At 41.3% G+C, this 13,274-nt stretch overlaps 1 protein-coding gene across 1 annotated transcript; it reads left to right on the forward strand.

The window, feature by feature from the left end:
- Positions 1-284: 284 nt before the first annotated feature.
- LOC117539604 (diacylglycerol kinase eta-like) lies at positions 285-12,975 on the forward strand (the record flags this gene model as incomplete). The annotated part of the gene is given in 6 exon segments (XM_034205833.1): positions 285-390; positions 1,535-1,627; positions 1,955-2,074; positions 2,995-3,100; positions 6,052-6,182; positions 11,274-12,975. Coding segments are annotated over 6 exon segments (643 nt in total), but the record flags the coding sequence as incomplete, so codon positions are not given.
- Positions 12,976-13,274: the final 299 nt, after the last annotated feature.

Below are 13,274 nucleotides of genomic sequence, written 5' to 3' on the forward strand. Positions count from 1 at the left end.
GTTTACATTAGCATGCTAACACTCAGAGCTAACCTGTGCTGGAGAGCATGTGTGTGAAGAAGCAGGAAGTAAAAAGGAACTCACCTCGTGGTATAACCGGCAAGAGAGAAAGCCTTTGAGCTCCAGACTGTTTCAGAGAGAATCCTTCATGTGGTTTGTGGTAAAAATAGCACGATAGGAGACCTTTAACGTCAGCTCTCACTGGACAGTAGTGCTGCACCATCAGTCAGATATTAATCCCATGTGCTCTGTGTGACCTCTGTGTGACCTCTGTGTGACCTCAGGATCTGTGAGGCAGCGAAGACCAACGGGCTGTTGGAGCAGGAGCTGGCTCATGCTGTTAACGCCTCTTCGCACGCCATCAACAAGACACACCCCAAGTTCCCAGAGGTAAGTCATACACACTAACACACACACACACACACCCACACACACACACATCATGTATAGGGGTGTTGAAATTAATCGTTTTCAAGATGCATCGCGATGCGGACGATTCTGCATCGATGCAGTGACAGAACATAATCGATTATAGTGTAATAACGTTGCTTCTTGATTTTTTCGTTCGCGGCTGGACTTTACTGAACAATTGTATCAATACATTATAACAAGGCACATAAACATTAAAGTGCATTCCCAAGCGGACCTCTGCCACATTATGGATTTTATGAACTCAACGGGAAGCATGATTCATCACGATGATATCGAATCGTTGACAGGATAATCGTAATCGTGAGACCAGTGAAGAAGCACAGCCTTAATCATGCAGTGGTTCTAGGTTCATTATATACGGAGCTTCAGACAGTTGCTGTGTCATTTATCTACATTGTAGAGTAGAAGTTTAAACCTAAACCAGTTAAAGCTGTGTTCACAGAAGCTGTAGTTTAAATTTAAACGCAATTTTGGTTGAAATATTTGAGAACATCAATATCTTCCTTTTATGTATGGTGTTACAGAATAATCCTAACAAACTGCTTGCTAGCTAGCTAGCTACCTACCTACCTACCTACCTACCTACCTACCTACCTACCTACCTAGCTACCTACCTACCTACCTACCTACCTACCTACCTACCTACCTACCTACCTACCTACCTACCTACCTACATACCTACCTACCTACCTACCTACCTACCTACCTACCTACCTACCTTAAAAAATGTGATCCATTATTATTATTATTATTATTGTCTATCTATCTGTCCATCTATCTATCTATCTATCTATCTATCTATCTATCTATCTATCTATCTGTCTATCTATATATCTATCTATCTATATATCTATCTATCTATCTATCTATCTATCTATCTATCTATCTATCTATCTATCTATCTATCTATCTATCTATCTATCTATCTATCTATCTATCTATCTATCTATCTATCTATCTATCTATCTATCTATCTATCTATCTATCTATCTATCTATCTATCTATATATCTATCTATCTATCTATCTACGATGCTTGCTCCGATGTGTTTGTTGTACGCTGTGTGAGGTTATACTAAATAACTGTTTTTTCTCGTTTCCAGAGTCTGACCAGGAACACGGCGATAGAGGTGGCGAGCACCGTGAAGGCTCTGTACAACGAGACCGAGTCTCTGCTGCTGGGACGCGTCTCTCTGGTGAGAAATCATTATTAATATATTATTATAACAAATTAGAGCATGTTTTAAGAGAAATATGTGACGCTTTTTGTTAGAAAGATCTCCCTCGTCACCAGCTTCAATATCAGGATCCATGTATCTGTGATCCTCTCCAGAATGGAAGTAGTCATCGCATACATGTAGTCATGTTACTCTCATATTGGAAGAGTACATTCAGTATTTTCCCAACACTTTTGAACCTTGCTGTTTAGTTATTCTGACAGTTAGCTGCATGTAGATCATGATGTTGCCTTATTGCCTTGTTGACTTGTTGCCTTATTGACTTGTCTCCTTGCCTCCTTGCAGCAGTTGGAGCAGCCTGAGGAGGACCAGCTGTCCACGGCTCTGCAGAGTGTTGAGCTGGAACTGGGAAAACTGGGAGAAATACCCTGGCTCTACCACATCCTGCAGCCCAATGACGAAGAGGTGAGCAACACACACACACACACACACACACACACACACACACACACACACACACACACACACACACACACACACACACACACACACACACACACACACACACACACACACACACACACACACACACACACACACACACACACACACACACACACACACACACACACACACACACATGCAAGGCCAGTTTATTTATATAGCACCATTCAACACAAGGCAATTCAAAGTGTTTTACAAAAATGAAATACATTAAGAGCATATTATAAAATTGCATTTAGAAACACTAATTTCAAAGCAAAGATAATAAAACATGAATAACACGGTACATGAATAAAAGTGACAGTTCAGTGCAACAATTTGTTGGCTTGTGTAACCATTAGCCAATCAGCAACCAAGGTAACCCCCCCCCCCCCTTATCACCTGAATCTCCTCTAGAGCACCATTGAGTTCTTTGTAACCAAATGTCTCTCAGAGGGGCGTGGGGGAGGGGCTCCTTGTTTTCATCTAAAGTAACAGACAGAGAATCAGCTCTTTGGAAACAGGGCTGAAACAGAGGGGATTATGGGTAATGCTGCAATGATCTGTTTGGTGTTTCAGCCAATCAGAGACAGGCTCTGTATACATCTGAGACCTGTGATACATTGATGAAAAACAGTATAATAGGGGACCTTTAATGTAATGCATAGAGTCTGCATTGTGGCTGAGGTAAAGTGTCAGATAGTATCAGTATCACACACACACACACACACACACACACACACACACACACACACACACACACACACACACACACACACACACACATACACACACACACACACACACACACACACGATGTATTCAGTGTAATGTGGCTCCAGATGACGGCAGAGCTGAGTAGCTAAATGAAAGGCTATAGGTTGACTGTGCTTATGTACCAGGATCACTCTCTGGGTTACGGAAAGAGGAACAGTCGCAGCAGCATGTTCCGCATCGTGCCCAAGTTCAAGAAGGAGAAGGCGGCCAAGAAGACCAGTCCTCAGTCAGGTAGGGGGAGAGATCCAGAGGTGGGAAGTAGTGGAGTACAAATACTGCGTTACTGTACTTAAGTACATGTTTCTGTTATCAGTACTTTACTCCACTACTTATTTTACTGACGACTTTTTACTTTCTACTTCTTACATGTTGAACTCAAATACCTGTACTTTCTACTTCTTACATGTTGAACACAAATACCTGTACTTTCTACTTCTCACATTTTCCAAACAGCTGGTTCCTTTAGTCTGAATGTGTGTTTGATGCGTGATCATTATTCTTTAGAGTCATTGCGTGCCTATTGATTTGAACACGATCCGTGTATCCATCATTTCCTGGTCTTCTCTAAAGAAGAGGGACCAATGGAAACGTTGTCATGTTGCCGTTGTTCAGCATGGAAACATTCATTAGCTAACAATGACATTATTGTTCTATTAATATAAAGGGAGGTCAGGTACTCTTTAAAACAGCTGCTAGTTATGGGTACTTTTTACTGAAGTACATTTCAAAGCCCATACTTCTTTACTTTTATTTGAGCAGTGGCGAGCCGTCAGGGCCCTCTAGGCCCTCTCTGAGGGACATTCTACACTTTTTTTTTTTTTTTTAATATTTAAAAAAAAAAAAACGTTTGTTATATTTTTCATTAGTTTTACCAAAATAACTTCGAATCTGAAAGAGACGAGAAAGAAGCTCGTCTCTGAGGTGAAGAGAGAAGCTGATTGGTGGTCCTGCTGTGAATTCACAGAGGGCCCGCTATAGTAACTGAACGAGAGAGTAATGTCAAATGACAGTACAATTGACCAATCATATCTTTCCTCTAAATGAGTGTTTTTTTTTTATTATCGTGGACTTTATGACAAGTTCCGCCCGCTGTGAAGCTTTTCTTGTTTCCATAGCAACAACAACTTCCTGTCAACAGCGTAAACTCGCCTTCAAAATAAAAGCATGCCAAATTACACTTAAGACATACAACTGCAACGAAAGTAACAAACACAATGCAATATCCTTTTCAATTTCAAAGAACACAAATTGGGTTATTTACAGGTATTGTTTTGTGTGGTAGAGCAAAACGCATCAATGACAGCGACCCTCGCTGTCATTGATGCGTTTTGCACCCCGGGCCGTTGTTTCGATATTCCGTTGAAGTATACGCTGTGACGTAATTACTCTTTTTTTTTTTTTTCGAGGGAAGTGGTATAAAAATCACAGCTCGCCACTGTACTTGAGTAAAGAAGTTTGGTCAGTACTTCTACTTTTACCAGAGTATTTTTAAACACGAGTATCTGTACTTCTACTTGAGTAAAGGATGTGTGTACTTTTGCTATCTCTGGACAGACTCTGCTCAATCTGCCGTCTCCGATTGTAACTCCCTGAACTTTTCTAAAGTAGTTTCCCTCTCGCTCCAGAGGAGGAACATGACGTTTTTTTGTATTGTATCCGTTTCCATGTAAGGGTTGTTTCAGTTGCATAGTTGGCAGGTCACAGTGACACAACTAGTGCTGCTCAATTCATCATGTATTCAAATCGCAATATTTTTTCTTCCAAATCCTGCAGCCCTTAACATTCAATTCAAAATGATTTTATGCCACACAAATGTTAACCCCTTTATATTTTACTTGGAAGGTGTTCAATCAGAATCCACTGAGTGACTAAGGGGAAACTCAAATAACTTTCTACGGAGGCAAAGCAAAATTGTATTTATCTTTGATTAGGATTCATAGTATTGGTTTTGTTTCGGGTCCTTTGGCTGAGCAGCTACAACAATCATGTTAAACTTGTAATCACACTCAATATTTCAGTAACTAAATCCTGCTATACATATTAAGGCATCACATGATTGCAATGCGATATTCTGAAGAGGCTGTTTCAGTACAGATATTGATTCTGATACTTTTGAATGCAGGACTTTTAACAGAGTATGCTTACACTTTAGCATTAGCCCTTTTACCCGAGCACCTCGTGAGACGATTATCTGGAAGTGCTACCATCCTCTGTTCAGTTATTGATACTAAAAAGCTCTACCTACTTCATGAGAAGGACACACACACACACACTCACACACACACACACACACACACACACACACACACACACACACACACACACACACACACACACACACGCACAAAGCTTTACTCCAACAGGTTCCCTCCATCATCAACACACACTCCATGCATCAAGTTATTATGTATGTACTCCACTGGTAGAAAAACAAAGATGGGGTGTGTTTCAGGTGTTATGTCACACAGTGTGACCCTCACCATCACCTCCCCTCCATTCATGCTCTCATCTTCATGGCTTCAAAAGGCGTAAAGTCAGAGCAGAACAAGGCTGCACCTGCAGGGGTCGAAGGACATGTTGAAATATGTCGATGAATTTGAACACAAACCAGCCGGAGATCAACACTTTTTGGTTGCATTTGAACATTTAAAGAGTAAACAAGTCAGTTCCATATATCCAGATGACCAAACACTAAGTTGATGTTGCTGCACTTACTGGGTAAATGTTTGTATACATAGAAAGGTTCAAAGGTCAGTGCAGGTCCTTTCAGTGCGGGCTGGTTATTTGGCTGTTTTTCCTGCAGTATTTTTGCACAGGCTGTCTTTTCCTCCTACTATTTTCTGTGTGTTCTCATTGGTCGGTGATGTGCATGCCTTGTTCTGCTCAACCTTTGACCTTTTGTCAGACTCCTCCCAGCTGCCGCCCTTTTCCCTTCCTCTCTGGCGCTTTCCCTCCATTTTTTATTCTTCCATCTTTCCCTTTCGATGATCCACCACACATTGTGTCCATCTGTGTGTGTGTGTGTGTGTGTGTGTGTGTGTGTTGACATATCCACATAAAGTGCTGTACGAGAGAATGGATGAAGTGTGGGAGTGTGTGGATACCAACGAGGCGCCCTGAGCCTCTCTCTGCTCTGCCCCGTTTGTGCGTGTGTGTGTGTGTGTGTGTGTGTGTGTGTGTAGTGGAGAGGTGGGGTCCAGAGGAGGTGGGGGTCTGGTTGGAGCAGCTGAGTCTCGGGGAGTACAGAGACACCTTCATCCGACACGACATCCGCGGCTCGGAGCTGCTGCACCTGGAGAGGAGGGACCTGAAGGTACACACCCACACACACACACACACACACACACACACACACACCTTCCTCCCTGTCCTCTGTTCTTCTGACGCTCTTCTAGATGTCTCCCTGTTCTGCCTCCTCGCTGCATTGCTCTTGCTTGGCTGCTACTGTCTGACGTTGCTTGGTGAAAAAGTCGCTGTAACCCACTAACACTAACTGGGATGGGATAAGTGTGTGTGTGTGTGTGTGGGGGGGGGGGTCCAAACTGAGGCTGGTTTCGCAGGACAGGAAGTGCAAAGTCAGGCAGGAAGTGTAGCTGAGATATTTATAGAGGCTAACACATTTCATTTAGCTGATGCTTTTATCCAAAGAGACGTTCAAAGTGCAATCAACCATACAGATACTAAACTCAGAGGAATGCAGGTATATATTTCAAATTCCTTAAAAGTGCTGGTGATTACGTGCATTAGGTCTCTGTCTTTTTTTGCGTGTTAACCTTGTTGTCCTTGGCTCAAATGTGTCCCTTTTTTAAATGTTTTTTTATGTCTGATAAAGGGTTATGTCATCTAACTGTCACCAGAATAATATGAATGGTTGTGTACGTTCGCAAGAAAAAATGAATGATAGTAATTACATTGAACTATGGATGTTTTATTCAAAAGTAAAGCATCTCTCGTCTTCAAAAGGTACATTTCCAATGAATATCTGACTTATACCAGTCTATGATTGTTGTGGTTATCCTCTGATCTCAACTTTAGTAAAACATATTCAACTTTTTTGCATTTTTTTTAACTCAAACATAAGATTTAATTTTGTGTAAAGTTGATTAAACATTCCAAGTATTCTGATTATAACTTGTAATAATGAGTTGGAATGAAGTTTTTTCTTAAAAGGTGATGATTTACACTACAGTATGTTTTATGAACATTCAAACCAGATCTGGTCAAGAAAAGATGCACCTTGATGTCAAGCGATACAACAAGGTACGGTGTGTTCAGTCTTCAATGGAAGATATGTAGACTTTTCGCCTTCTTGACATCGATAGGACGTTTCTTGTTCCACCATGGGGCCAGGATAGCAAACAGGTGTGTTTTAGTTAAGGTGGTACCTGGGTCCACCTCTCAGTGAAGGAGCAGCGAGCCGATTGGCCGATACAGATTCAAGTGCACATGCTGGAGTGTTTGGTTTGACCGTGTCCTGGATGTAGAAAGAACTGGATCAGCATCTCATGGAGATTGAAATGACTCATTTGTCTTCACACTGAAAAACAAGCATGCACACATTGACTCATTTGATCTCTCCTGCTGTAACAAAGGAAGCAGCAACGGCAGGTTTGTTCTTTCAGAAGTAATGTTTTGATAATTCATTCAACAGTAATCAAACAGGGATGTCGCTTTGGTTGTTTTGAACGTCACTCACCGATCACATCCATTTCCCCGAAGACACAAACTCAGCTAATCACTGGACATGTTTTCTAATTGGCTGGTAAATACAATTTGAATTATAAGCAAGTCAAAAGTGATTCGAAATGTAGAAAGGAATTGCAAGAACAAAAAGATAATTAGAGTTTGCTGAAGTGTGTGTCTCACCACACATTTAACGGATACTATCACCCGTCCTGCCGCTGTCACCTTTTCAGAGATCCCCCAAAAATGAATCCAGCGCTGTTTGCTCGATCAAAATGTATTTATTTTGGGTTGCACGTTTTTCTGAGTGCTTTCAACCGATAACAAAGAGAAAGCAAGTGGTTGTGCGTTGATATTGTGTTTGCGTTTACTCAAAATAAAAGAACAAACCTTTAACACATTCAACAAAGAAAACAGGCCTTACAAAAGAGGCAAAACTCAAATAAAATAATAAACAACTTAGGTAGTCTTTGTTTCTTTAGGCTTGTATAACTTTAATGGCATCTTAACGGTTAAAAACTGCCTCGACGGCGTCTTTCCGACAGGTTGCCCGTAGAGAGGCGAAGTCCCGCCCTTCTACTTCCGACCCATGGGACCTTATTTCGGAAAAATGATGTATTGAAGTCAATGGAGAGAGAAAGACTATCTTTCGATCCCGTTTGAATTGTGCCACGAATTACACATATGATGTTTGTCAATCTTAAAAAATAATTTCCATGTAAAAAAAGTCACAGTTTGTCGTAAAACTGTTGAAATATTAGACTATGAAAAATACGCAACTAGAAAGACTACAAATCCCAGAGTCGTGTAAGTGATGTCATTAACGTTACACATTACACTCGTGTTACTCACTGAAACCTAGTAAAGCCGGTCCCGCATGCTGGCTCTCACGGAACCGACTAACTCCCCTTGTGTGTGTGCACAGCTCTCAACGTGCCCAGACTTGGAGTGATTTCCACCTCTTAATACTTTCCGCCTCATTCTGAAAGAAAGAAGTGAGATGTGCCAACGTGACGGCCGTCTTGGTGTGTGGTGCGAGACGGGAGATGTAGTTCATTGAGCGGTTTCACACACAAAAAAGTGTTACTTCACAGTTTTACGACACATTTTAATTTTGTTTACTTGAATTATCTTTTAAATTGACAAACATCATATGAGTAATTTGTGGCACAATTCAAACGGGATCGAAAGATAATCTTTCTCTCTCCATTGACTTCAATACATACTTTTTCCGAAATAAAGTCCCATGGAGCTCCACCGGAAGGGGAGGGACTTCGCCTCTCTGTCTCTAGGTTTGTTTGAGACAAGCGAGACCTGCGCAGACGCGCAGACCTGCGCAGTTGCGATCAACGTCTTGCTAGTGCATTGCATGCCAAGCCCCCAGGAAGTGCGCCGGAGTAGGATGAAAATATTCGTGCTGGTCAAACGGCGGTACTACACTTCCTTTAGGTTGCTGGGCCCGGAAACACTTTTTCCCATTGACTTACATTGGGAAAGAGTGGTCTGTAACTCGTTGGATAATTTTTTTTAAACTAAATAAACTACCCAGTATGAACGTTTGTATAGCCCTTATTAAAAACATTCGTTCCTCAAGTTGTAAAAATGTGCTAATAACGTTATTCTGAGAGTTATTTCCCTCGGCATTATGAACGCGCATCTAACCCACGGGACCGCGCCGCCCGGCACGTTCATGTTTCTCTTAGTCTTTACCCATGGATGCACAATAACAACGGACCATATCGCCTTACTGCCCACGGAGCTGTAATAATGGATATATTGCACATGTTTGCTGTAATTCATCATTTGTAAAATATTATACTAAATGGGCTATGATGTAAATCTTGTACGGTAAATGTTGTATTAAATAAAGTTAATATTACCGACGTAGATTAACGTTCCTGTAGCTTCTTATTGCACTTGCAATTGTTGAAGTTACTTGTGGGCTACTTAACATGAATAATCACAGTTACTATCCTTTTACTCCATCACATTTCAAAAAGAAATAGGCTATTGTTATTTTAACTCCACCATAGTAATCCATCATCAGCTTTACTTTTTAGATACAGTTTTAACTCACAATTGATCATAACAGGCTTCAACATATACATTTTTATATATTACCAAGTGGTTTCATGTACAACCCACACAAGTATCATGCTACATGAAGCTCTGTTGCTTGGATATCACTAGATCCTGATGTCAGCGTAATATAAAAGTACATAACGATTGATGTGTAATTTAGCATAATTTACTAGCTAGCCGCTAGCTGCTAGCTGCCGCCTCGTTAATATAAATCCAGTACCATGCTGTCATGAACGCGCGGTGCTGTAACGTGTACGCAAATTCACGTGCTTAAAGTTGCGCATGCTCTATGAGTGCACATACGGGTACTTCTCAGGCATGCCGGGTAATCTGTGAAGTTTCGCTCTCTCAAAAGTTGGGCCATTTTGTCATCATGCGCTAATGTGCAACTCTCATAGGAATGAATGAGGCCCCGCCTCCCACGCTGTATCCAGTTCTTATTATACATCCATGGTTGCATGATGGTTAGTCATTTTGTCCGACTTGCTCTGGAGGCTCGCCTACATGAGACGTTGAAATCTCGCGGGACAAAGACGCCCGCAGCCTTGAGAGCGAGGCGCGGCGAGGCGGCGCAGTTCCTCTCCACGGGCTGCGGAAGCGAAATGCTTGATGGGAAACGACTCGCTGGTATCTCGAGCTGAGCGCTCATTGGTGGTTTTTACCCCGTGCTGCTGATGAAACTCTCCAATTGGCTCGGCAAAAGTTTGTTGTTGTTTTGTGTCAGTTTTACGTCGCCACTTCCATTCACATTTTTCATCATTGTTCCACAATATTTATCATCATGAAATTAATATCTATATATATTATACTATACTTGCACTGCTTACCGTTTTCATACTTTATATATCTTAGCATATTCATACACACTGTTCATACTGCTCTCAGGCTGCTGTGTGTATCTAGTATATTCATACCCCTCACTGTTTATTCATGATTCAATTCATTCTATATTTTATTCTGTAGATTGTGTACATTACTTTTCACTACTGCTTGTTGCACCTGGTTAGAAGCTAAACTGCATTTCGTTGTCTCAGTACCTGTAATCTGTGCAATAACAATAAAGTTGAATCTAATCTGGAGCAGGAACAAATGTATTTACTTAGTACATATCTGACATTAACGATTAAACACATTCTTTATAAATGCAAACCGAGTCAAGCCGACTCCGGAGGTGGCGGTATGCACCTTAAAGTTGTTTGCAATCCGCCAAAAAACCGAGAGAAGAAGAAGAAGCCGACTCGGAGCTGTCCGACTTCAGGCGAGCTTTTTGAGACCTCCCTCGGCTGCGATCGGCTATTCTCGTCTACTTTCGAGGCGAGCCGCAACGCGTCTCAAACAAGCCTCCTGTCTCTAGAGGAGGCCTGTTGGGAATTGTAGTCTTTTATACTGTGTTGACTACAGACGTCACGATTAGGTGGCCTTTTTTTATAAAAAACAAATACTGGCTCTAACAGGTTGCCTGATTATATTGCTATATTGCTCTGTATCTCTGGAAACCTCCAACACCTCCAGTAGTTGTTGAGATATTTCAGCTTGAAGCAAATAAAGTCGCCCTTTATGCCGGTGTTTGGTCACCTGACTCGAGATAGACTTGTCTCTTTGTGTTTCTAATCTGTGTGTCTCCTTTCTTTCTCCTCAGGATCTGGGGATATCGAAAGTGGGTCATATGAAGAGAATTCTCCAGGGAACTAAGGACCTGGCCAAGGCCTCCATGGTTGACCTTTAACCCGGAAGCAGACGCTACCGGAGAGAAGGGGCGGGGCTTAAAGATTCCCCTCACAGTGGAAGAGTTTGTCGGCAGCACCGTGGGCAGGGAAGGAGAAAAAAGGCCTTAAAGAGAGCTGGATTTGATCCCTCTGCAGAAAAAAGCCTTTGAAATGTTGTCATCCAGAAACAGTTTGGTGCCAAATTGAGAGAGGGGGTGGAAACAAGAAAAGGACGTCATGGATCTTCACAACAACAAAAAGAAGCCATTTCTAAGTTAATAACCATTCATAGCACACAATCAGGTATGCAAGTATCCATACTGACAGCTGAGTTGTAATTACAAATAGTAGCAGAACCAGGACTTCCATGAGTGTGGCTTTAGTTTCAGTTTGTAGACGTGGAGTTTGGGTTTCATTAGCACGACAGCAACGTGGGAACATCAGTCTCTGGATTAAAACAGTGGGAAACTGTCGCATGCTCAACCTTAGATATGTTTAACTGCATGATTAGTGACTTGATTATTTTGTGTGCAGAATAACACTTGAACAAGTTTTACATGACTTAAGTATTACGATGCCATTTGTTACTACTGAAAGCATCCTTAGTTCGGTCCTCAATCTTTCTTTTCTAGCTTTAATTTATTTCGTTTGCATGATGATGATGTGTCAAAGACTCGTGCCATACTTTCAGCCATTTAGTGTAAAACGTGCTTTATTGGTAGAAGTCATAATAGGTTTTTTAAAAAGCTGTTGAGGTATATCAACCCAGTCTCACGGCATTTCGTGTTATAGTCACGACATTTAATCTATTGATTCGTGTTCACCTTCACGATTTCCCCCTTTTTTCCGTGTCACACAGAACGATTTTAAAAGCGATGTATTTCTGTTTCGTGCCTGCACCACGTCTTTCTGTCCGGTCGGGTCTTGGAAGACCGGAAGCTGTGGGGTTCATAAAAACATGTTCTTTATATATATACAGTCTATGGTTCTGACTCAATATCAAGCCACGATTATTATATATTATATTGATAGATGTCTTGTAATGCACTGTTGAGGAACCGGCGACCCAAGTTTTTCATTCATTGCATAACTACACCGTTAATTGTGTATATGATATGTCATTAACCTTTGGAAATCTTGAAAGGGATGTGCAAAATAGCCATTATACAGTTTTTAATTAACTATTAGAAAATAACGAGAAATGAATATACTTGATAGAGATCTGCAGATACATGTTTAGTCTTCTCGAGCACCAACTATCAAATACCTCTCCTGATTGTTGGCACTTGACAATCACCTTCCCTGAATTGTACTCAGGTGTAACTAAAGTCTGATTTAAGGGTTGTTTATATGTTATATCATTAATCAGAACCTGCTGGTCCCGTTCGATTCCAGTTTTGGATAGTCTGCCGTGGTTTCGTTCCATTTCAAACAGCTGTTTGACGCTCGGCGTAACCTTGGCGCACTGCCACTCCAACATCCAATCACAGAGCTTGAAGATTAATCACGGGGACAGTAGTCCTAAACGATAGCTGGGGATTATGGGTAGTGTAGTGTCTTCGGCCATCCTAAACTCAGAAATGTTTTTCGGATTTCATATCGCATTAACACCATATCCCTACATGCATTGCGGCTAAAACATCCAATCAGCAAGCTTAAACAACAGCTGAGGATCTTGGGTAATCAGTTCAGTGGCTGTGTATCGCAATGATGCTCGAAATGTCCCTTATAGGCCTATGTCTGTTTCCGGTTATTTTTATTTTGAAATTCAGTTCCTGACGGACGCCAAAAAAGCACGAGATTATGGAATTAAACAAATAAATAAAAACAAGGATAATTGTGTGTTATTGGTGAGTAAATAACGGTGTGTTATTTAGAAAAGAATAACAAATTGGAAGGAAACAAATACAGATTTCAGTATTCTGAGGCTCTGA

This window comes from Gymnodraco acuticeps, unplaced genomic scaffold (genome assembly GCF_902827175.1).
Source record: "Gymnodraco acuticeps unplaced genomic scaffold, fGymAcu1.1, whole genome shotgun sequence".
NCBI classification, from domain to species: Eukaryota; Metazoa; Chordata; class Actinopteri; order Perciformes; family Bathydraconidae; genus Gymnodraco; species Gymnodraco acuticeps.